Source organism: Tachypleus tridentatus, chromosome 2 (assembly GCF_004210375.1).
Source record: "Tachypleus tridentatus isolate NWPU-2018 chromosome 2, ASM421037v1, whole genome shotgun sequence".
Classification (NCBI taxonomy): Eukaryota; Metazoa; Arthropoda; class Merostomata; order Xiphosura; family Limulidae; genus Tachypleus; species Tachypleus tridentatus.
Genome location: NC_134826.1, coordinates 6534392 through 6560781, shown reverse-complemented (window position 1 = coordinate 6560781; position 26390 = coordinate 6534392). Strand labels below are relative to the sequence as shown.

General features: G+C 32.6%; 1 protein-coding gene across 1 annotated transcript in view; it reads right to left on the bottom strand.

Annotated features, from left to right (window-relative positions):
- Positions 1–26390, bottom strand: part of LOC143237556 (disintegrin and metalloproteinase domain-containing protein 10-like) — a 73006-nt gene that overhangs the window by 33730 nt on the left and 12886 nt on the right. Inside the window, exon 3 of the mRNA XM_076476960.1 lies at positions 683–948. Within this exon, the coding sequence (XP_076333075.1) occupies positions 683–948 (266 nt within the window). The remainder of the gene's footprint in view (positions 1–682; positions 949–26390) is intronic.

Here is a 26390-nt window from a genome sequence, read left to right as displayed (position 1 = left end):
TGAATTTATTGCAAAACTACTCAAGGGTTATCTGCGCTAGCCGTCCCTAATTAGGTAGTGCAAGACTAGAGGGAAGGCAGCTAGTTATAACCATCTACCTCCAAATCTTGGGGCCAGCGGCGGATTTAAGTTTGTGTGGGCCCAGGGGAAAATAATTTTTATGGGCCACACATCCCATGTAACTTTACATAGAATAAAATTATCAATGGGTCCCCATTAAGAACATGGGCCCTGGGGCTGAGCCCCCTATAACCCCTACCTAAATACGTCACTGCTTAAGGCCACTCTTTATCAAAGAATAGTGTGACTGACCATTCCATTGTAACAATTTCACGACTAGTAAGACAAGTATGTCCATCGACGGGTTTTGATCTTGCAACAACCTGGTTCGATAATTGTTTTTATAAGTAGATTCGTAAAACATGCAACTTTCATAGCGTCAAGCTAAAGTGACACTTATCGACTAACTTATAAAGAGTTTAAACCAATAGCGTAAATCTATTATTTATCTTTTATCTTAAAAAAACCCGCAATATTGTATCTGGACTACAATTTTATGGCTTTCAAAACGTTACATCAAAACTTTCCATACGATGTGATAAAACGTAAACTATTTGGCTTAACGATGATGTTGAATTTTAAAGAACATTAATTTAGTTTAAAAATACAATTGAAAACTCACCCCGTTTTTTTCGCAGACGCCTCCAGCGTTTTTAAGATCTCCAGTCCAGGCTAAGCCTAAAGTTCCTCCCTCAAAATCTCTGTATGTAAACATATAGGCTAGACAAAAGGCGTCATAATCCTCTTCGGAGAAAAGTTCCAAAAATTTTTCCACTCCATAGTTCCCCGGAAAGCGATAATGGGGATCTGCTAGATCGTCTATAGTGTAGACTTTTATTCTTTTAATCATGAATGATATGTTATCTGAGTGGCCATCTTGGTTAAAATCTGTAGTTACAAAGTAATGTGACATTAGACATCAGAAATAGTTTAAGATATAACCAAAATATATGTTTGTTTTATAATAGATAGATGTCTCCCTTAATATAAACTAAATAAATTAACTGTAATAAACATATTAGACTTTACTTATACTGAAGAGGGCGTTACGAGCAAAACAAATATGAAATTTTCGATGAAAATGTTTAAATTATTTTCATAAAAATTAAGTTTTAATAATAAAATTATTCTCTAAATAAAGATGAATTTTACTGGTTTATTTTGATAGTATTTTTTTATAATAATTACAGCTCGAGTTAACATCAAACTTTATTTCTACAAAATTGTAGAAAAGAAAAATCTTTGCCTGTTCTTAAAAAGTAATAAAATTATGTTATGTCTAAAATACAAAAAACGTCGCAAAGTGTCAAAGGATGTCAGACCAACTATTAAACATGTACACATACATAAATATTTCGGATACTCAAATAAAATCTAAAACATAAATGTTTGGTTGCCCTAAGTTAAACTTATAACAAAAACGACTTCAGTAACTTAATAATTTCTAATCAGAAATCTAAACGAAAAGAAAAACGAAAATTCCGTAGCAGTAATTTAGTTTTGAAGGAAAGTAAATTTTCCCAACTGGGGGGTTAATGGTGTGTGTGTTTTCTTATAGCAAAGCCACATTGGGTTATCTGCTGAGTACACCGAGGGGGTTTATATTACTTATCAGTATTTAACGTGTGTTTTCTGATATCAAAGCCACATTGGGTTATCTGCTGAGTACACCGAGGGGGTTTATATTACTTATCAGTGTTTACTGTGTGTTTTCTTATAACAAAGCCACATTGGGTTATTTGCTGAGTACACCGAGGGGGTTTATATTACTTATCAGTGTTTAACGTGTGTTTTCTTATAACAAAGCCACATTGGGTTATCTACTGAATCCACCGAGGGGGTTTATATCACTTATCAGTGTTTAACGTGTGTTTTCTTATAACAAAGCCACATTGGGTTATCTGCTGAGTACACCGAGGGGGTTTATATTACTTACCAGTGTTTAATGTGTGTTTTCTTATAACAAAGCCACATTGGGTTATCTGCTGAGTCCACCGAGGGGGTTTATATTACTTATCAGTGTTTAATGTGTGTTTTCTTATAACAAAGCCACATTGGGTTATCTGCTGAGTCCACCGAGGGGGTTTATATCACTTATCAGTGTTTAATGTGTGTTTTCTTATAACAAAGCCACATTGGGTTATCTGCTGAGTCCACCGAGGGGGTTAATATTACTTATCAGTGTTTAATGTGTGTTTTCTTATAACAAAGCCACATTGGGCTATCTGCTGAGTACACCGAGGGGGTTTATATTACTTATCAGTGTTTAATGTGTGTTTTCTTATAACAAAGCCACATTGGGTTATCTGCTGAGTACACCGAGAGAGTTTATATTACTTATCAGTGTTTAATGTGTGTTTTCTTATAACAAAGCCACATTGGGTTATCTGCTGAGTACACCGAGAGAGTTTATATTACTTATCAGTGTTTAATGTGTGTTTTCTTATAACAAAGCCACATTGGGTTATCTGCTGAGTCCACCGAGGGGGTTTATATCACTTATCAGTGTTTAACGTGTGTTTTCTTATAACAAAGCCACATTGAGTTATCTGCTGAGTATTCCGAGGGGGTTTATATTACTTATCAGTGTTTAATGTGTGTTTTCTTATAACAAAGCCACATTGGGTTATCTGCTGAGTACACCGAGGGGGTTTATATCACTTATCAGTGTTTAATGTGTGTTTTCTTATAACAAAGCCACATTGGGTTATCTGCTGAGTACACCGAGGGGGTTTATATTACTTATCAGTGTTAAATATTTGTTTTCTTATAACAAAGCCACATTGGGTTATCTGCTGAGTCCACCGAGGGGGTTTATATTACTTATCAGTGTTTAACGTGTGTTTTCTTATAACAAAGCCACATTGGGTTATCTACTGAATCCACCGAGGGGGTTTATATCACTTATCAGTGTTTAACGTGTGTTTTCTTATAACAAAGCCACATTGGGTTATCTGCTGAGTACACCGAGGGGGTTTATATTACTTACCAGTGTTTAATGTGTGTTTTCTTATAACAAAGCCACATTGGGTTATCTGCTGAGTCCACCGAGGGGGTTTATATTACTTATCAGTGTTTAATGTGTGTTTTCTTATAACAAAGCCACATTGGGTTATCTGCTGAGTCCACCGAGGGGGTTTATATCACTTATCAGTGTTTAATGTGTGTTTTCTTATAACAAAGCCACATTGGGTTATCTGCTGAGTCCACCGAGGGGGTTTATATTACTTATCAGTGTTTAATGTGTGTTTTCTTATAACAAAGCCACATTGGGCTATCTGCTGAGTACACCGAGGGGGTTTATATTACTTATCAGTGTTTAATGTGTGTTTTCTTATAACAAAGCCACATTGGGTTATCTGCTGAGTACACCGAGAGAGTTTATATTACTTATCAGTGTTTAATGTGTGTTTTCTTATAACAAAGCCACATTGGGTTATCTGCTGAGTACACCGAGAGAGTTTATATTACTTATCAGTGTTTAATGTGTGTTTTCTTATAACAAAGCCACATTGGGTTATCTGCTGAGTCCACCGAGGGGGTTTATATCACTTATCAGTGTTTAACGTGTGTTTTCTTATAACAAAGCCACATTGAGTTATCTGCTGAGTATTCCGAGGGGGTTTATATTACTTATCAGTGTTTAATGTGTGTTTTCTTATAACAAAGCCACATTGGGTTATCTGCTGAGTACACCGAGGGGGTTTATATCACTTATCAGTGTTTAATGTGTGTTTTCTTATAACAAAGCCACATTGGGTTATCTGCTGAGTACACCGAGGGGGTTTATATTACTTATCAGTGTTAAATATTTGTTTTCTTATAACAAAGCCACATTGGGTTATCTGCTGAGTCCACCGAGGGGGTTTATATTACTTATCAGTGTTTACTGTGTGTTTTCTTATAACAAAGCCACATTGGGTTATTTGCTGAGTACACCGAGAGGGTTTATATTACTTATCAGTGTTTAACGTGTGTTTTCTTATAACAAAGCCACATTCGGTTATCTACTGAATCCACCGAGGGGGTTTATATCACTTATCAGTGTTTAACGTGTGTTTTCTTATAACAAAGCCACATTGGGTTATCTGCTGAGTACACCGCGGGGGTTTATATTACTTATCAGTGTTTTATGTGTGTTTTCTTATAACAAAGCCACATTGGGTTATCTGCTGAGTACACCGAGGGGGTTTATATTACTTATCAGTGTTTAACGTGTGTTTTCTTATAACAAAGCCACATTGGGTTATCTACTGAATCCACCGAGGGGGTTTATATCACTTATCAGTGTTTAACGTGTGTTTTCTTATAACAAAGCCACATTGGGTTATCTGCTGAGTACACCGCGGGGGTTTATATTACTTATCAGTGTTTTATGTGTGTTTTCTTATAACAAAGCCACATTGGGTTATTTGCTGAGTACACCGAGGGGGTTTATATTACTTATCAGTGTTTAACGTGTGTTTTCTTATAACAAAGCCACATTGGGTTATCTACTGAATCCACCGAGGGGGTTTATATCACTTATCAGTGTTTAACGTGTGTTTTCTTATAACAAAGCCACATTGGGTTATCTGCTGAGTACACCGCGGGGGTTTATATTACTTATCAGTGTTTTATGTGTGTTTTCTTATAACAAAGCCACATTGGGTTATCTGCTGAGTACACCGAGGGGGTTTATATCACTTATCAGTGTTTAATGTGTGTTTTCTTATAACAAAGCCACATTGGGTTATCTGCTGAGTACACCGAGGGGGTTTATATTACTTATCAGTGTTAAATATTTGTTTTCTTATAACAAAGCCACATTGGGTTATCTGCTGAGTCCACCGAGGGGGTTTATATTACTTATCAGTGTTTACTGTGTGTTTTCTTATAACAAAGCCACATTGGGTTATTTGCTGAGTACACCGAGGGGGTTTATATTACTTATCAGTGTTTAACGTGTGTTTTCTTATAACAAAGCCACATTGGGTTATCTACTGAATCCACCGAGGGGGTTTATATCACTTATCAGTGTTTAACGTGTGTTTTCTTATAACAAAGCCACATTGGGTTATCTGCTGAGTACACCGCGAGGGTTTATATTACTTATCAGTGTTTAATGTGTGTTTTCTTATAACAAAGCCACATTGGGTTATCTGCTGAGTACACCGAGGGGGTTTATATCACTTATCAGTGTTTAATGTGTGTTTTCTTATAACAAAGCCACATTGGATTATCTGCTGAGTACACCGAGGGGGTTTATATTACTTATCAGTGTTAAATATTTGTTTTCTTATAACAAAGCCACATTGGGTTATCTGCTGAGTCCACCGAGGGGGTTTATATTACTTATCAGTGTTTACTGTGTGTTTTCTTATAATAAAGCCACATTGGGTTATCTGCTGAGTCCACCGAGGGGGTTTATATTACTTATCAGTGTTTAATGTGTGTTTTCTTATAACAAAGCCACATTGGGTTATCTGCTGAGTACACCGAGAGAGTTTATATTACTTATCAGTGTTTAATGTGTGTTTTCTTATAACAGAGCCACATTGGGTTATCTGCTGAGTACACCGAGAGAGTTTATATTACTTATCAGTGTTTAATGTGTGTATTAATGTATTAAAGGATATTCATGTCACCCTTCGCCCCGCTCGCGGTAGAATTTTCGTTATTTTCGTGATTTTGAATTTTGGTTGAATTTATTTTTGTTTTACTCAGTTGATAGTTGTAGTTGGAATTATTTTTGTTTTACTCAGTTGATAGTTGTAGTTGAAGTTGTTCCAGAGAACGAAAAGACGCAAGACGACGAACAGAAATCGGTAAAAGCATAGGAATGGTGACAATAATCAGAGTGACCAGTGACGTCAGACATTAAATAATTCTGTGTTAAGATAACAGCTGAAAGTTACCGTGGTTGACAATCACGATAAATTATAATTATAGATGGCTTGGCGGAGTAAGTTGTGACATATCACTGATTGACTTTGATTCTCTATGTACCAATTAGTTGTAGCTGTCTCAGCTGGTAAGTGTACAGAAATAAAGGAAGTATTTTACTTAGTGACGAAAATAACCAATCCTTCAACCACTGGTTAACAAAGAAAACACAACAACAACAAAAAACACGATGGTTGCGCGTGTAACGTGGAAAGTTCATTCTTTTCTGACGTCTCTTCATTGATTCGCTGTTTTCCAGTCTTCACTGTAACGAACAGTGCACCTTTCTGTTATCAGTTTTTGCCAGTGGCTTGCTTGTCAAAACGTTCCAGGTTGATTGTATAAACGTAATAACGAGGAACTTGATTGGATAACAAAAAATAAACTCTACTATTCTCCAGGCTCTGCATGTAACACTAGATAACTCTGCAGTCAAAACTTGTTTTTAAGAAAATTCCTACAGTAGTTTTATCTTCGTTTATAATCTATCATAGTTTTTGCAAAAATATACAATAACTTCTCGATGTCTTCCTTAAGTACAGTTAAGTACAGTTCATTTTCAAATTCTTGTCTATATGTTTCTAAATCGTGTGTGTTTTTTGTAGACTCAAATATTTGAAAATTAGATGAGGGATTATTTGACGAATCTGGAAAACACTTTGGTAAAGAAACAAAAACCAACGTAGAATTAATAATAAAGTTTCAAATTAGTAACAAATTATTTATGTACTTATTACTTGAAATATATCAAAAATCTACTGGTCTATCGTGTGTAGATATACTTCAAATAATAAGTACACAAAATATGCATTATTTAAAAAAAGGATCTATTGTCTTAACAACACATGTAATACAGTAACAATGTATGTAGTAACTCACCAAAGTATGTAGTACCTTAAAAATACATGTAATACCTTAACAATGTATGTAGTAACTCACCAAAAATATGTAGTACCTTAACAATGTATGTAGTAACTCACCAAAGTATGTAGTGCCTTAACGATATAAGTAGTACCTTAACAGTATATATAGTAACTTAACAATATATGTAGTAACTCACCAAAGTATGCAGTACCTTGACAGCATATATAGTAACTTAACAATGTATGTAGTAACTCACCAAAGTATGCAGTACCTTGACAGCATATACTGTAACTTAACAATGTATGTAGTAACTCACCAAAGTATGCAGTACCTTGACAGCATATATAGTAACTTAACAATGTATGTAGTAACTCACCAAAGTATGCAGTACCATGACAGCATATATAGTAACTTAACAATGTATGTAGTAACTCACCAAAGTATGCAGTACCTTGACAGCATATATAGTAACTTAACAATGTATGTAGTAACTCACCAAAGTATGCAGTACCTTGACAGCATATATAGTAACTTAACAATGTATGTAGTAACTCACCAAAGTATGCAGTACCTTGACAGCATATATAGTAACTTAACAATGTATGTAGTAACTCACCAAAGTATGCAGTACCTTGACAGCATATATAGTAACTTAACAATGTATGTAGCAACTCACCAAAGTATGCAGTACCTTGACAGCATATACTGTAACTTAACAATGTATGTAGTAACTCACCAAAGTATGCAGTACCTTGACAGCATATATAGTAACTTAACAATGTATGTAGTAACTCACCAAAGTATGCAGTACCTTGACAATATATGTAGCAACTTACCAAAATATGCAGTACCTTAATATTATATGTAGTAACTTACCAAAGTATGCAGTACCTTACCAATACATGCAGTACCTTACAAAGTGTGTAGTACCTTAACAGTATATATAGTACATTAAGAATATATGTAGTAACTTATAAAAGTATATAGTGCCTTAACGATATAAGAAGTACCTTAACAGTATATGTGGTAACTTACCAAAGTATGCAGTACCTTAACAATATATGCAGTAACTTACCAATGTATGTTGTACCTTAGCAATATATGTAGTACCTTACCAAAGTATGTTGTACCTTAACAATATATGCAGTAACTTACCAAAGTATGTTGTACCTTAGCAATATGTGTAGTAACTTACTAAAGTATGTTGTACCTTAACAGTATATGTAGTAACTTACCAAAGTATGCAGTACCTTAACAATATATGTACTAACTTACCAAAGTATGTTGAACCTTAACAATATATGCAATAACTTACCAAAGTATGTTGTACCTTAGCAATATATGTAGTAACTTACCAAAATATGTAGTGCTTTAACCAAGTATGAAGTACCTTAACAATATAGAGAGCACAAACAAAGTATGCAGCACCATAATAAAGTATACAGTACCTTCACAATGTATGTAGTACTATAATAATATATACAGTACCTTCACAATGTATGTAGTACTATAATAATATATACAGTACCTTAAAAATCTATGTAGCAATATAATACATTATACAGTACATTAACAATGTATGTAGTACTATAATAAATATGTAGTACCTCAACAATGTATGTAGTACTATAATAAAGTATGTAATACTTTAACAATGTATGTAGTACTATAATAAAGTATATAGTACAATAACACTATATGTAATACTATAATAAAGTATGTAATACCTTAACAATGTATGAAGTACTATAATAAGGTATGTAATACTTTAACAATGTATGTAGAACTATAATAAAGTATGTAATACCTTATCAATATATGTAGTACTATAATAAGGTATACAGTTCATTAACAATCTATGTTATACTATAATAAACTATATAATACCTTAACAATGTATGTAGTACTATAATAAAATATGTAATACCTTAACAATGTATGTAGTACTATAATAAAGTATGAAATACCTTAACAATGTATGTTGTATTATAATAAAGTTTATGGTACCTTAACGATGTATGTAGTACTATAATAAAGTATGTAGTACCTTAACAATGTATGTAATACTATAATAAAGTATACAGTACCTTAACAATGTATGTGGTACTATTATAAAGTATTAGTACCTTATCAATGTATGTAGTACTATAATAAAGTATGTAATACCTTAACAATGTATGTAGTACTATAATAAAGTATGTAATACATTAACAATGTATGTAGTACTATAATAAAGTATATAGTACAATAACACTATATGTAATACTATAATAAAGTATGTCATACCTTAACAATGTATGAAGTACTATTATAAAGTATATTGTACCTTAAAAATGTATGTAGTACTATAATAAAGTATATAGTACATTAACAATATATGTAACACTATAATAAAGTATTTAATACCTTAACAATGTATGTAGTACTGTAATAAAGTATATAGTATCTAAACAAAGTATGTAGTGCAATAATAAAGTATGTAATACCTTATCAATATATGTAGTACTATAATAAGATATATAGTTCATTAACAATCTATGTTATACTATAATAAACTATATAATACCTTAACAATGTATGTAGTACTATAATAAAATATGTAATACCTTAACAATGTATGTAGTACTATAATAAAGTATGTAATACCTTAACAATGTATGTAGTACTATAATAAAGTATATAGTACCTTAACAATGTATGTAGTACTATAATAAGGTATACAGTACATTAACAATGTATGTAGTACTATTATAAAGTATATTGTACCTTAAAAATGTATGTAGTACTATAATAAAGTATATAGTACATTAACAATATATGTAATACTATAATAAAGTATTTAATACCTTAACAATGTATGTAGTACTGTAATAAAGTATATAGTATCTAAACAAAGTATGTAGTGCAATAATAAAGTATGTAATACCTTATCAATATATGTAGTACTATAATAAGATATATAGTTCATTAACAATCTATGTTATACTATAATAAACTATATAATACCTTAACAATGTATGTAGTACTATAATAAAATATGTAATACCTTAACAATGTATGTAGTACTATAATAAAGTATGAAATACCTTAACAATGTATGTTGTATTATAATAAAGTTTATGGTACCTTAACGATGTATGTAGTACTATAATAAAGTATGTAGTACCTTAACAATGTATGTAATACTATAATAAAGTATACAGTACCTTAGCAATGTATGTGGTACTATTATAAAGTATTAGTACCTTATCAATGTATGTAGTACTATAATAAAGTATGTAATACCTTAACAATGTATGTAGTACTATAATAAAGTATGTAATACTTTAACAATGTATGTAGTACTATAATAAAGTATATAGTACAATAACACTATATGTAATACTATAATAAAGTATGTAATACCTTAACAATGTATGAAGTACTATAATAAGGTATACAGTACCTTAACAATGTATGTGGTACTATAATAAGGTATACAGTACCTTAACAATGTATGTGGTATTATAATAAAGTATATAGTACCTTAAAAATGTATGTAGTACTATAATAAAGTATGTAATACTTTAACAATGTATGTAGAACTATAATAAAGTATGTAATACCTTCACAATATATGTAGTACTGAAATAAAGTATATAGTAACTTAACAATGTTGGTAGTACTATAATAAGGTATACAGTACATTAACAATGTATGTAGACTATTATAATATATATTGTACCTTAAAAATGTATGTAGTACTATAATAAAGAATATAGTACCTTAACAATGTAAGTAGTACTATAATAAAGTATGTAATACGTTAACAATGTATGTAGTATTATAATATAGGATATAGTACCTTAACAATGTAAGTAGTACTATAATAAAGTATGTAATACGTTAACAATGTATGTAGTACTATAATAAAGGATATAATACATTAACAATGTATGTAGTACTATAATAAAGTATATAGTACATTAACAATGTATGTAGTACTATAATAAAGTATACAGTACATTAACAATGTATGTAGTACTATAATAAAGTATATGGCACCTTAACAATGTATGTAGTAGTATAATAAAGTATGTAATACCTTAACAATAACTGTAGTACTATAATAAAATATACAGTACATTAACAATGTATGTAGACTATTATAATATATAATGTACCTTAAAAATGTATGTAGTACTATAATAAAGAATATAGTACCTTAACAATGTAAGTAGTACTATAATAAAGTACGTAACACCTTAACAATGTATGTGGTAACATAATAATATATATAGTACCTTAACAATGTGTGTAGTACTATAATAAAGTATGTAATACCTTAACAATGTATGTAGTACTATAATAAAAGTATGTAATACCTTAACAATGTATGTAGTACTATAATAAAGTATGTAATACTATAATAAAGTATATAGTACCTTAACAATGTATGTAGTACTATAATAAAGTATACATTAACAATGTATGTAGTACTATAATAAAGTATACAGTAAATTAACAATGTATGTAGTACTATAATAAAGTATACAGTACATTAGCAATGTATGTAGTACTATAATAAAGTATATAGTACCTTAAAAATGTATGCAGTATTATCATAAAGTATAAAGTACCTTAACAATGTATGTAGCACTATCATAAAGTATATGGTACCTTAAAAATGTATGTAGAACTATAATAAAGTATATATAACCTTAATAATATATGTAGTGCTATAATAAAGTATGTAATACCTTACCGATGTATGTAGTACTATAATAAAGTAATACCTCAACAATATATTTAGTACTACAATAAAGTATGTAATACCTTAAAAATGTATGTAGTACTATAATAAAGTATATAGTACATTAACAATATATGTAATACTATAATAAAGTATATAGTACCTTAACAATGTATGTGGTAACATAATAATATATATAGTACCTTAACAATGTGTGTAGTACTATAATAAAGTATGTAATACCTTAACAATGTATGTAGTACTATAATAAAGTATGTAATACCTTAACAATGTATGTAGTACTATAATAAAGTATATAGTACCTTAACAATGTATGTAGTACTATAATAAAGTATACATTAAGAATGTATGTAGTACTATAATAAATTATACAGTACCTTAAAAATGTATGTAGAACTATAGTAAAGTATATAGTACCTTAAAAATGTATGTTGTACTATGATAAAGTATGTAATACCTTAACAATTTATGTAGTGGTATAATAAAGTATGTAATACCTTAACAATGTATGTAGTACTATAATAAAGTATATAGTACCTTAACAATGTATGTAGTACTATAATAAGGTATACAGTACATTAACAATATATGTAGTACTATTATAAAGTATATTGTACCTTAAAAATGTATGTAGTACTATAATAAAGTATATAGTACATTAACAATATATGTAATACTATAATAAAGTATTTAATACCTTAACAATGTATGTAGTACTGTAATAAAGTATATAGTACCTTAACAATGTGTGTAGTACCATAATAAAGTATGTAATACCTTAACAATGTATGTAGTACTATAATAAAGTATGTAATACCTTAACAATGTATGTAGTACTATAATAAAAGTATATAATTACCTTAACAATGTATGTAGTACTATAATAAAGTATACATTAACAATGTATGTAGTACTATAATAAATTATACAGTACCTTAAAAATGTATGTAGAACTATAGTAAAGTATATAGTACCTTAAAAATGTATGTTGTACTATGATAAAGTATGTAATACCTTAACAATTTATGTAGTGGTATAATAAAGTATGTAATACCTTAACAATGTATGTAGTACTATAATAAAGTATATAGTACCTTAACAATGTATGTAGTACTATAATAAGGTATACAGTACATTAATAATGTATGTAGTACTATTATAAAGTATATTGTACCTTAAAAATGTATGTAGTACTATAATAAAGTATATAGTACATTAACAATATATGTAATACTATAATAAAGTATTTAATACCTTAACAATGTATGTAGTACTGTAATAAAGTATATAGTATCTAAACAAAGTATGTAGTGCAATAATAAAGTATGTAATACCTTATCAATATATGTAGTACTATAATAAGATATATAGTTCATTAACAATCTATGTTATACTATAATAAACTATATAATACCTTAACAATGTATGTAGTACTATAATAAAATATGTAATACCTTAACAATGTATGTAGTACTATAATAAAGTATGAAATACCTTAACAATGTATGTTGTATTATAATAAAGTTTATGGTACCTTAACGATGTATGTAGTACTATAATAAAGTATGTAGTACCTTAACAATGTATGTAATACTATAATAAAGTATACAGTACCTTAACAATGTATGTGGTACTATTATAAAGTATTAGTACCTTAACAATGTATGTAGCACTATAATAAAGTATGTAATACTTTAATAATGTATGTAGTACTCTAACAATACGATAAGGTCGTTTATTTCCCTGTTTATTGGCTAAAGTCGTTTGTTTTTGACACTTGAATCTCACTGTGAATCACATCAGTTGTGACTCACTGTGTACCACATCAGTTGTGACTCACTGTGAACCACATCAGTTGTGACTCATTGTGAACCACATCAGTTGTAACTCACTGTGAATCACATCAGTTGTGACTCACTGTGAACCACATCAGTTGTCACTCATTGTGAATCACGTCAGTTGTGACAAAATCAACTGTCTTATAATGTATTTCACGATCATGGCTCGCGTCTCGTTGCAACATAAATACTCTGGGACCTTGAACATCGTATATGTTGTTTGTTATTAAGCACATAGCTACACAAATGGCTATCTGTGCTCCGCTAGGTATGGGTATGGAAACCCGGTTTCTGGGAGTATAAGCCCGCAAATATACCGCTGTGCCACTGGAAGGGTGAGTGCCGTATAAGACTAACGCTTAAGACTTACATTCCAAAAGGTAATCCAACATAAGAAAAACTTACCTACAGAATAATTATGTTTTAGTCATCAAGGCGGATAAGTTTGTGTAATCCTTATAACCACTCGTAATCATGATATTTAAAAAAAAAAACAATATTTAGAAGAGAAGAGAACTTACAATAATTCATGACAAATTATAATAATATAATATCAACCTAATTTAAAATGAAATCAACAATTAGCGGAGTGAAAACCCCTAATTTTAACCGTTTATAACCGTCCCACCTCCCACCAAACATGCTCTTCCTTTCAGCTTTGGTGGTCGTTATTTTACGGTCGATCTCACTATTCTTTGACAAAAGAGTAGACCAAGAGTTGGCTGTGAGTTGTGATGACTTTCATTCTATAGTCTTAGATGGCTAAATTAGGAACGGCTAGCACAGATAGCTCTCGTAAAGCCTTGAGCTAATTTCATAACAAATCACAAAGAAACTGAACATCTGATGTGCATTCAAGGAACCAACGTGCTCGTTGAGTTCATATGGTAGAAGCCTCCCGCTAGAGTCCATGTGGTAGAAACCCCCCGCTAGTACAGCGGTATGTCTACAGATTTACAGCGCTAAAATCAGGGGTTCGATTCCCCTCGGTGGGATCAGCAGATGTGGCTTTGTTATTAGAAAACACAAACACCATGTGGTAGAAGTTTAAATTTCGAAACAAATGTTTGAAAGTATTATACAAAATGGAGTTCTTCCGCAGTGGAGCTTTAGAGTTAATTATATAATATTCGTTTTCATTTAATAATTTTTCAGAATTATTTAAAATATTAATTCGGTGGTTCATAAAGCATTTTTTATCAGAAGAACTGAGGTTCACACAACACTAAAAATACTATCAATTCGGCCTAGGTTGACACAATAAAAACCAAAACAGCCGATAGGTGGCGAGACGATAAAGTGCTCAGTCCTCAAACTGGAAACTGTAGGAAAGTCGTATTAAAACAATTATTTAAATAATATAGCGTTCACAAAGTCCTAATAAATTCAGTGACGTAACTATAAAAATACCCCTTCCATATAAAAATAATATGTGGCCCCTTAAATTTATTTTTCTATAACTATCCTGGTGATTCGAGCTCTTCTTTCGGCTCGCATCTTTCGCAGTATCAGATGCTTGGGGGGCATACTTACATAACTGAATACACTGTAAACAACACGCAGAATATCGAGGTTTAAGTGCAATTTCCTTCTCGCCCGCTTGTCCAGCGGTAAATCTACAGATTTACAATACTAAAATCAGAGGTTCGATTCCCCTCGGTGGACTCAGCCAGATCTGGCTTTGCTATAAGAAAACACACACACAGTTTCATTTAAAACGAATGGTGAATCACAGCAGAAAACAAACTCAGAAGTTCTTGAACCAACAGCTGTCAAACTTCACCCACAATAATGGTTTTTGGGTTTATGACTCTATCACTCTATTTAAAGGAAATAATGCTATACAATACGTTATTCATGCGTTACACATGCACGTGCAAGTACTACTGTTCAGTTGTCCCACCCTTTGAGAAATCTTTGTACTAGTGTCCCTCGAAACATTACCCAGTTGCGGCTCTTAAGTAACGAGGACTTGAACTGTTTGGTGTCTCTGGTAAAAGTCCATTGTTGGTTTTATACCATGTGATTCATTAATTATTTTAAAACAACAGCGTATCAAGGAGGTCCGCTGTGATACGTATGCACACACACACATGATTCATTAATTATTTTAAAACAACAGCGTATCAAGGAGGTCCGCTGTGATACGTATGCACACACACACATGATTCATTAATTATTTTAAAACAACAGCGTATCAAGGAGGTCCGCTGTGATACGTATGCACACACACACATGACGATCGTATAATATTTCACAAGACTGACGCATTAAGTAAGAACAATATATTTTATATAATATAATTAACAAAGTAAAAACAACAATACATTTTGTATAATATAATTAACAAACTAAAAACAATATATTTTGTATAATATAATTAACAAAGTAAAAACAACATGTTTCAAATAATATTATTTACAAAGTAAAAACAACAATATATTTTATATAATATAATTAACAAAGTAAAAACAACAATACATTTTGTATAATATAATTAACAAATTAAAAACAATATATTTTGTATAATATAATTAACAAACTAAAAACAACAATATGTTTCGTATAATATAATTAACAAAGTAAAAACAATATATTTTGTATAATATAATTAACAAAGTAAAAACAACAATACATTTTGTATAATATAATTAACAAACTAAAAACAATATATTTTGTATAATATAATTAACAAAGTAAAAAACAACATGTTTCAAATAATATTATTTACAAAGTAAAAACAACAATATATTTTATATAATATAATTAACAAAGTAAAAACAACAATACATTTTGTATAATATAATTAGCAAACTAAAAACAATATCTTTTGTATAATATAATTAACAAACTAAAAACAACAATATGTTTCGTATAATATAATTAACAAAGTAAAAACAATATATTTTGTATAATATAATTAACAAAGTAAAAACAACAATACATTTTCTAGAATGTCATTAATTAATTTTTTAGAGTGAAGGGAGGGAGACCCTACAATTATATATATTTTGTTTACTTTTTAAATGCAAACCTATACTATGGGATTATGTGATGTGCTCCCCGTGGTAGTTTAGCCTGCTTAAATAAAGAGGTTTATGTGGTTTGATAACTCTTATTTATAGTCCATTAATTCATATATTAGAAAAAATGGTAAAGGCTACTCTGATTTTGTGGGGGATTTGAGGGGTCAGGTTTGTGAACATTTTTGTTTCTTTGTTTTAGAAACACATGCAAATATCTAACACTGTTTTTGTATTTGTATTCCTTTCTCTGGTGTCTCAAAGGTAAGTTTCGAACCTGAATCTTTAAAATCTAGCTTCGATTCCTAGATCTGGATGAAGTGCACACAGCTGCTTATGTAGCTTTGTGCTAAAAACACACACACACATTAAAAACCAACAAGAACATGTTTGTATACCAGTTTAAACTGGTTATTGATCAAGACACTACATTAGAGATGGTATCTACCAGCTTAATCCTTTATCGGTAGATTGACAATATTGTATCTAACTGGTATAGTGATAAGACAACCAGAAATAAAGAACAGGTTGACTCGGTGGAAATACAAAATAAACTTGTGGCTAATCCAGACGAATATTATCGTTGAAATTTAAGGACATAACTTTCCACCCCTTTTATGTCCTCCTGTGGGACAGCAGTAAGTCTATGGACTTACAGCGCCATAACAGGAATTCAATTCCACGAGGTTAAAAGAATAGATCGCCAACTGTAACTTTGCTATAAAAATCAAACAAACAATCCCCTTTCAGAGATTTTTACATGTTTGTCGAATTTTGCACAAAGCAAAACAACGGTGATCTTTGTCAGCCGTCTCTAGTTTGGAAGTGATGAGCTAATGAGAAGTGAACTAGTCATTAACAGACACTGGCAACACTGGGACTAGAGCGTCTGAACGAATATTGTGATTGGACAGACGTTTTTACAGCCACGATCCCACGTTTCAGAACGCGATTCTGTAGAAAATCTTTCATAATAAAACGGAATTTGAATGGGAAACTATTGTACGTGTTTATTACACGTTTCGAGCGAACACTAATGCATGGGTTCTCAAAATATTTCAGTGCACAAAATTCCGACTAAAGTCCCCACCCCTGTGAAACTACAGATAAACAATACTTTAGTGGTATTTTGTGCCCTTGTTCCGGCTGCTCCAAACCCAACACTCTTCTACGTCCTCTCGAAGGTCCGAGGTCCTCAGTTTGGCAACCTCTGTACTAACACATAAAGTCCAAACTATTCTTAGACATAAAGGCCTGAATAATTTATAATTTAGTAGATTAGTAAACTTATAAATCAGGTTGACACAGATATTGTTTTAAACATACTTTTATCAGATTAACACCGATGATTTTTAATCTATATTTTACTCAGATTGGCACAGATATTGTTTTTAACCCGTAATCTTAAAGAAAGATTGTTGTGGTGTTATCTCTTAAGACAAAAGGTTTCAAAACCTTCTACAACCTATATTATATTGTATATCCAATCATCATACCCCTGTAACCAGTGACTACACGAGTTAGAAGCCCTGGACTTTCTTGTTGGTGTGTTTTTATCTACAAGTGCAAGTGGTGTCTAAAATTATTTCTTTTTGGAAGGGTTAAGTTACAGGACCTTTCTCATGGTCTATATGTATGTCATACTGGTACCGGAGTAGGACCTTTCTCATGGTCTATATGTATGTCATACTGGTACCGGAGTAGGACCTTTCTCATGGTCTATATGTATGTCATACTGGTACCAGAGTAGGACCTTTCTCATGGTCTATATGTATGTCATACTGGTACCAGAATAGGACCTTTCTCATGGTTTATATGTATGTCATACTGGTACCAGAATAGGACCTTTCTCATGGTCTATATGTATGTCATACTGGTACCAGAGTAGTACCTTTCTCATGGTCTATATGTATGTCATACTGGTACCAGAGTAGGACCTTTTCTCATGGTCTATATGTATCTCATACTGGTACCAGAGTAGGACCTTTCTCATGGTCTATATGTATGTCATACTGGTACCAGAGTAGTACCTTTCTCATGGTCTATATGTATGTCATACTGGTACCAGAATAGGTCCTTTCTCATGGTCTATATGTATGTCATACTGGTACCAGAATAGGACCTTTCTCATGGTCTATATGTATGTCATACTGGTACCAGAGTAGGACCTTTTCTCATGGTCTATATGTATCTCATACTGGTACCAGAGTAGGACCTTTCTCATGGTCTATATGTATGTCATACTGGTACCAGAATAGGACCTTTCTCATGGTCTATATTATGTCATACTGGTACCGGAGTAACGTAAATTTTAGACGTTCCCTTTTAAAGGTTAACACCCACGACTCGTAGTAACTCAGAGGGTTAACGAACAACATTAACAATAGGGTTTTGGTATTCACATTGGGCACAGCACATATAGTCAGCTTGTTGTACAGCCTCCTTGTTAACAAAGTTTGATTCTTGTGTTGTCTTGTCTTGGTATTCACATTGGGCACAATACATATAGTCAGCTTGTTGTACAGCCTCCTGGTTAACACAGTTTGATTCTTGTGTTGTCTTGTCTTGGTGTTCACATTGGGCACAGCACATATAGTCAGCTTGTTGTACAACCTCCTGGTTAACAAAGTTTCATTCTTGTGTTGCTTGTCTTGGTATTCACATTGGGCACAATACATATAGTCAGCTTGTTGTACATCCTCCTGGTTCACAAAGTTTGATTCTTGTGTTGTCTTGTCTTGGTATTCACTTTGGGCACAATACATATAGTCAGCTTGTTGTACAGCCTCCTGGTTAACAAAGTTTGATTCTTGTGTTGTCTTGTCTTGGTGTTCACATTGGTCACAGCACATATAGTCAGCTTGTTGTACAGCCTCCTGGTTCACAAAGTTTGATTCTTGTGTTGTCTTTTCTTGGTATTCACATTGGGCACAATACATATAGTCAGCTTGTTGTACAGCCTCCTGGTTAACAAAGTTTGATTCTTGTGTTGTCTTGTCTTGGTATTCACATTGGGCACAATACATATAGTCAGCTTGTTGAACAGCCTCCTGGTTAACAAAGTTTGATTCTTGTGTTGTCTTGTCTTGGTGTTCACATTGGGCACAGCACATATAGTCAGCTTGTTGTACAGCCTCCTGGTTAACAATGTTTGATTCTTGTGTTGTCTTGTCTTCCAACGTAACGCACAGACATCTACAGTTACTCCGTCCATTAAAACTAGGAGTTCCAAAATGAACTTACAACATATGCTGTGCTTATTGATGAAGTAACATAATCTGACCGTTTCGTTGTTATGTAACATAATCTGACCGTTTCGTTGTTATGTAACATAATCTGACCGTTTCTTTGTTATGTAACATAATCTGACCGTTTCTTTGTTATGTAACATAATCTGACCGTTTCTTTGTTATGTAACATAATCTGACCGTTTCGTTGTTATGTAACATAATCTGACCGTTTCGTTGTTATGTAACATAATCTGACCGTTTCGTTGCCCTGTTATGTTTTAGTGTAGTCAGTTTTTACAATTTTTTCTTTTCCATAGCAATCAAGAAGGAAGGTGTGTTTACATATATATATATATAATCAAGAAGGAAGGTGTGTTTACATATATATATATAATCAAGAAGGAAGGTGTGTTTACATATATATATATAATCAAGAAGGAAGGTGTGTTTACATATATATATATAATCAACAAGGAAGGTGTGTTTACATATATATATATAACCAACAAGGAAGGTGTGTTTACATATATATATATAATCAACAAGGAAGGTGTGTTTACATATATATATATATAATCAACAAGGAAGGTGTGTTTACATATATATATATAATCAACAAGGAAGGTGTGTTTACATATATATATATAATCAAGAAGGAAGGTGTGTTTACATATATATATATAATCAAGAAGGAAGGTGTGTTTACATATATATATATAATCAAGAAGGAAGGTGTGTTTACATATATATATATAATCAACAAGGAAGGTGTGTTTACATATATATATATAATCAACAAGGAAGGTGTGTTTACATATATATATATAATCAACAAGGAAGGTGTGTTTACATATATATATATATAATCAACAAGGAAGGTGTGTTTACATATATTTCGTAATAGTACAAATTCAAAGTACAAATGGCAGTTTGAAAGGAAAGCTTATTTCAAAGTTTTTAGTGAAAGAAGTTAGAAAAGTCCAAATTATTAAAATCCATTACTTTGTTTGTTTGTTTGTTTTTGAATTTCGCACAAAGCTACTCGAGGGCTATCTGCGCCAGCCGTCCCTAATTTAGCAGTGTAAGACTAGAGAGAAGGCAGCTAGTTATCACCACCCACCGCCAACTCTTGGGCTACTCTTTACCAACGAATAGTGGGATTGACCGTCACATTATAACGTCCCCACGGCTGAAGGGGCGAGCATGTTTGGCGCGACGGGGATGCGAAGCCGCGACCCTCAAATTACGAGTCGCAATCCATTACTTAAAAAACACATGAACATAATGGCAATCAAAAGTGTGCTTTAAATATTATCACATTAATATACAAGTTGGAGTGAAACTGTCTATATAGTTTTACTTCGAAGCATTCGCGTCACGGTAGATTTATTTCTAGGGAAAAAATTACTTCATTCTTTACAAAACAATATACTCTTCAGTGTACAGAGCTCCTGGTGGAAATAATTAATGGTCTGGTATTTTCTGGTGAACTAAGTTCCACGCAAGTATTAGATGGTTGCGCTTAATAATAGCAGACCTGAGTGTAAAATTGGAACAGTAACTGTGTTTGAAACTTAACTGACTTTTAAGAAATAAGAAACACACAGACTGAATACATGTGATGTGAAGTGTAAATATTAAAATATAAACTGTGTGTATTTCCACACGTGGATGGATAATTACTTCTATAGATTTAGTGTGTCAGTTTCGGTGGATGGATAATTACTTCTATAGATTTAGTGTGTCAGTTTCGGTGGATGGATAATTACTTCTATAGATTTAGTGTGTCAGTTTCGGTGGATGAACAATTACTTCTATAGATTTAGTGTGTCAGTTTCGGTGGATGGATAATTACTTCTTTAGATTTAGTGTGTCAGTTTCGGTGGATAGATAATTACTTCTATAGATTTAGTGTGTCAGTTTCGGTGTATGGATAATTACTTCTATAGATTTAGTGTGTCAGTTTCGGTGGATGGATAATTACTTCTTTAGATTTAGTGTGTCAGTTTCGGTGGATGGATAATTACTTCTATAGATTTAGTGTGTCAGTTTCGGTGGATGGACAATTACTTCTATAGATTTAGTGTGTCAGTTTCGGTGGATGGATAATTACTTCTATAGATTTAGTGTGTCAGTTTCGGTGGATGAACAATTACTTCTATAGATTTAGTGTGTCAGTTTCGGTGGATGGATAATTACTTCTATAGATTTAGTGTGTCAGTTTCGGTGGATGGATAATTACTTCTTTAGATTTAGTGTGTCAGTTTCGGTGGATGGATAATTACTTCTATAGATTTAGTGTGTCAGTTTCCATGTTTCTTCTTTAGAGACCGAATTCTGTCGAGTTTAACATAATGAATTCAAAAGTAAAACTAAGAAAGCAAAGCTATTCTGGTTTTGTACAAAAAACAAAACATTTTTTATTTAGTGAGACGTTATCAGTAGTTCTTGTATTTCGTACAAATTAGAATCTCATTTTTTTAATTTTAATTTTAATTTAAAAAGTACATCGAAGGAAATACAAATGTTTATTATACAAGTTCTTTTTCGATAATACAAGAAGAGTAGGGAAAAAAGAATTTAAGTTTATTAGGACACGAAATATAACACGGGCCCCTGCATGGCCAGGTGGGTTAATCCGAGGGTCGCGGGTTCGCATCCCCGTCGCGCCAAACATGCTCGCCCTTTCAGCCGTGGGGGCGTTATAATATCACGGTCAATCCCACTATTCGGTGGTAAAAGAGTAGCTCAAGAGTTGGCGGTGGGTGGTTATAACTAGCTACCTTCCTCTAGTCTTACACTACTAAATTAGGGACGGCCAGCACAGATATCCCTCGAGTAGCTTTGTGCGAAATTCAAAAAAACAAACAAACAAATGGTCGTTGGTAAACGTAAAGTTAAACAGTTAGCTGGCTATATGTGCTCTGTAAACCCGAAGATGACCTAGGAAAACCGATACGTCGTTCTCTGCTTATCAATAAAGAGTTTTAATACCAATACCAGCCGTTCCGAGATAGATTTTTATTTCGAGTGGGTTTCTCGTCATCAAGAACTGTAGGTATTGAACGATAATTTTTAGGCTCATATGCCTTTAAGCTTACAGTAGAGCCACCAGAAAACTTATTTTTGTTTGCTATTAAGCAAAAAAATGTACGGTGGTTTGTCTGGGATCTTCTCGCCGCGGGGATCGAAAGCTGATATTTAGCGTTATAAACCATGACACTTACTCACGAGCCACCTTTTGTCCGCTACTCAACGCTTATTGATTTAGTGATTTGAAATATCGCTTAGTTCAGTGAGAATGTTCAGTGTTCTTCGAAATGAGAAATTCTTTAACTAAAAGTATTCATTTCGATTTTCTTGTACTGGAACATACAGGAACGAACCCGAGTTTCTGTGGTACACTTATACCATCATTTATATACTTTAATTCGCTTCATTTATACACTTTTCTGGGGTTCAAAGAGAAGTACGGATATTTTGTTTTATGTTCCAGCAAGTAACCTTTTGGTTTTACTTTGTTTTTTGACCTAGCGATTTAACTCAAACTATTTTGTGTTTTCAACTTCCATGATAGTAAATATATCTGTTTAGTCACTGACATCTCGCTAATTTCTTTCTCATAGCCTCCTTGAGTTTATTTAATGGTCACGTGGAAAATCCCAAGCGAAACTTTTTTAATAACCATCAACGCAAGGAAAGAAAGAAAATAAATATTCACGTTTTGAATAAAGTCAGACCAACCTGGCAACATACGTGTGATTCAAAAGTCACGTCCCCTGTGGGTGTACACAGGAAGTGGTAAAATGTAGCATCATAAATGTCCTGTGTATTTCGCTTCATCTGCAAACTATATACCCTCGCACACGGGGTGCGGCTTTTGAGTGAGTCTGTAAATCAGGCGAATATGCTTTTAGCGACACCTGCAAGTTTTTATTAATCTTTTTCTAAACTTAAAGTTATTTCTTTTATAAAGCGTGACTTTGGAATCGAGGACATTACAAAGGAAAGTTGCATTTCATTTCACTTTATATTCCACGTGTTACGCTTGGTGGTAAGTGTTCACCTGAAATTCACGGCTAGTAAATTTAAAGTAATATAGAACTCTGGTAAATTTTACTCAAAAATGTTTGATGGTTTCAAATTTTGAAGGACTTACACAATCACATTAAACTACTGAATCCATTAAAACCTTCCACGTTTTTACCCATTTCTCTTTTATAAATAATAAATTTTGTGACATTATTCAACTTTTAGTTTCAGTGTTGGTCAACAATTCTGTTCCCTCGTTTTGAATATTTAAAACCACATAAGATTGTGAATAACTGAGATGAATTCGATGTTCGTTACAATACAGTAAAAATAAAAACAGAAAGGTAAACTTTACATTTTCTCGTCTTTTTGTTTTACCAATGGAACAATTCAAGTCCCTCGCTGGGATGGCGGTAAGTATACGGATTTACAACGCTAAAATCAGGGTTCAATTCCCCTCGGTAGACGCAGCAGATAGCCCGATGTGGCTTTGTTATAAGAAAACACACATACAACAATTCAAACTTACGACTATAGCGTGTGCGGACAAAAGTTTCATGGCAAATTATTGCAAATATTTTATTGTTGTCGGACGTGGTTTCTCAGATGAATCACACAGCATGAGATATATTACCTTCAACACAGCCTTCTTAACTGGAGCTTTCGGTGAGAAGAAGGCTTAATATAATTTCAACTATGCATTGCTGCGTTATCAGCAGAAACGTGTAACAAAGAAATTAGAAATGGGATGATATATTACAATATTTTTATTAGTTTGTTTTTGAATTTCGCACAAAGCTACACGAGGGCTATCTGCGCCAGCCGTCTCTAATTTCGCAGTGTAAGACTAGAGGGAAGACAGCTAGTCATCACCACTCATCGTCAACTCTTGGGCTAATCTTATATCAACGAATAGTGGCATTGACCGTCACATTATAACGCCCCACGGTTAAAAGGGTGAGCATGTTTGGTGTGAGGGGGATTCGAACCCGCGATCCTCACATTGCGAGTCGAGTGCCTTAACCACGTGGCCATGCCCGGCCTTGTTAGACATGGATAATACCAAATGTTTCAAACAAAAATGGAGGTAAATACTTGTTACAACGGTTGGATAACAGTCACTAATACGTCAAGTTATGTTTAAATTATCTGAGACTGGGTGAAATTAGTTGCAAGCAAAACACTACGAATATTTCTCTGAAATCCTGTTGTTGTTATTAACACTAAATCTCAGAGTTAAAGTAATTCAAAATTCTGCAATTTAAATTTTTAAGTTATAATAAAATAGAGGTTTGGCATACTGCTATAAATCCCGGGATGCACAATGATATGTCTGCGGACTAGCATCGCTAGAAACTGTAGTGGGCAGACCACAGATAGCCCATTGAGTAGCTTTGTGCTTAATTCCAAACAAACAGATATAAATCATTAAAATACTGTTATGATGGGTTCTGTCGCTAAATGGGTTCTGTTGTTGAATGTTCCGGTAAACATAAAGCGAAGTCCAGTTTTTCACTAACTGACAACAACTTAACGCCATTCCTCAATAATATTTTATAAAAAATACAAGTTTTGTTTACTTGTAGGCCTAGCTTCACAAAAAGTATTCCAACAAATTCTAAACGTAATAATAAACTCATAAATGTAGCTCAGGCCCCTTACTTAAAGTTCCTCGCTAATCAATCGATATAAAATACATTCGCTGACTCACGCACTAATTTTCTGTTCATTGAGTAATCAACTCACGTGATGACTGAATAACTCATGAACAGATCAGCTGATTTAACTGAATCAATGAAGTACAGGCCACTAACTTATTCATTTTAGTATTTTTTATATTTCACACTATTTCACGAACATTCGAATAGCTCTAAATCCTGGACTTTCATGAAACTTCTGGACGTTAGAAAATTACTACTTCCTATTTAAAACATCTAAGTGCTTGATAGTTTCAACCCTCAACCGACAGGTTACCAACTGTCGTTAAAGCTGGACTTTTTAAACGGGTAGTAAAACATATCTTTTTCTCACTATTCTGCTCATTCACTCTGAAAATTATTTTAAACTGGGCCAAATATGCCTCGCATGGTAACTTTCTATCACAGTGTGTTAGTTGTCGATTGGGCCGTATCGCTGACCTGGCCAACTATATTCTGGAAATGTATATGTTGGTAACATAGATGAAGTCTTGACGTTATAAAAGACACAGCAAGAGTACCATAATTGTAGACCAAACATTTTTCTATAATTCATGTTTATAATAAGTGATATTTTAAGTTGGAATTCTGGAACAAATACAGAAAGAAGGATGTATTTTTCATGTTGGTATTTATTCATTTATTGTCAAATTTTTTATTCTGTTACTGATGTTGTTTTACACTTACATGATCTGTCTTTGTATTTATTCATTTCTGACTTTCGTAACATCTAAACACATCTTCAGTGTTGTTGCTGTAATCCCTCTGAAGTCACATCTTCAGTGTTGTTGCTGTAATCCCTCTGTAGTCACATCTTCAGTGTTGTTGCTGTAATCCCTCTGTAGTCACATCTTCAGTGTTGTTGCTGTAATCCCTCTGTAGTCACATCTTCAGTGTTGTTGCTGTAATCCCTCAGTAGTCACATTTTCAGTGTTGTTGCTGTAATCCCTCTGTAGTCACAGCTTCAG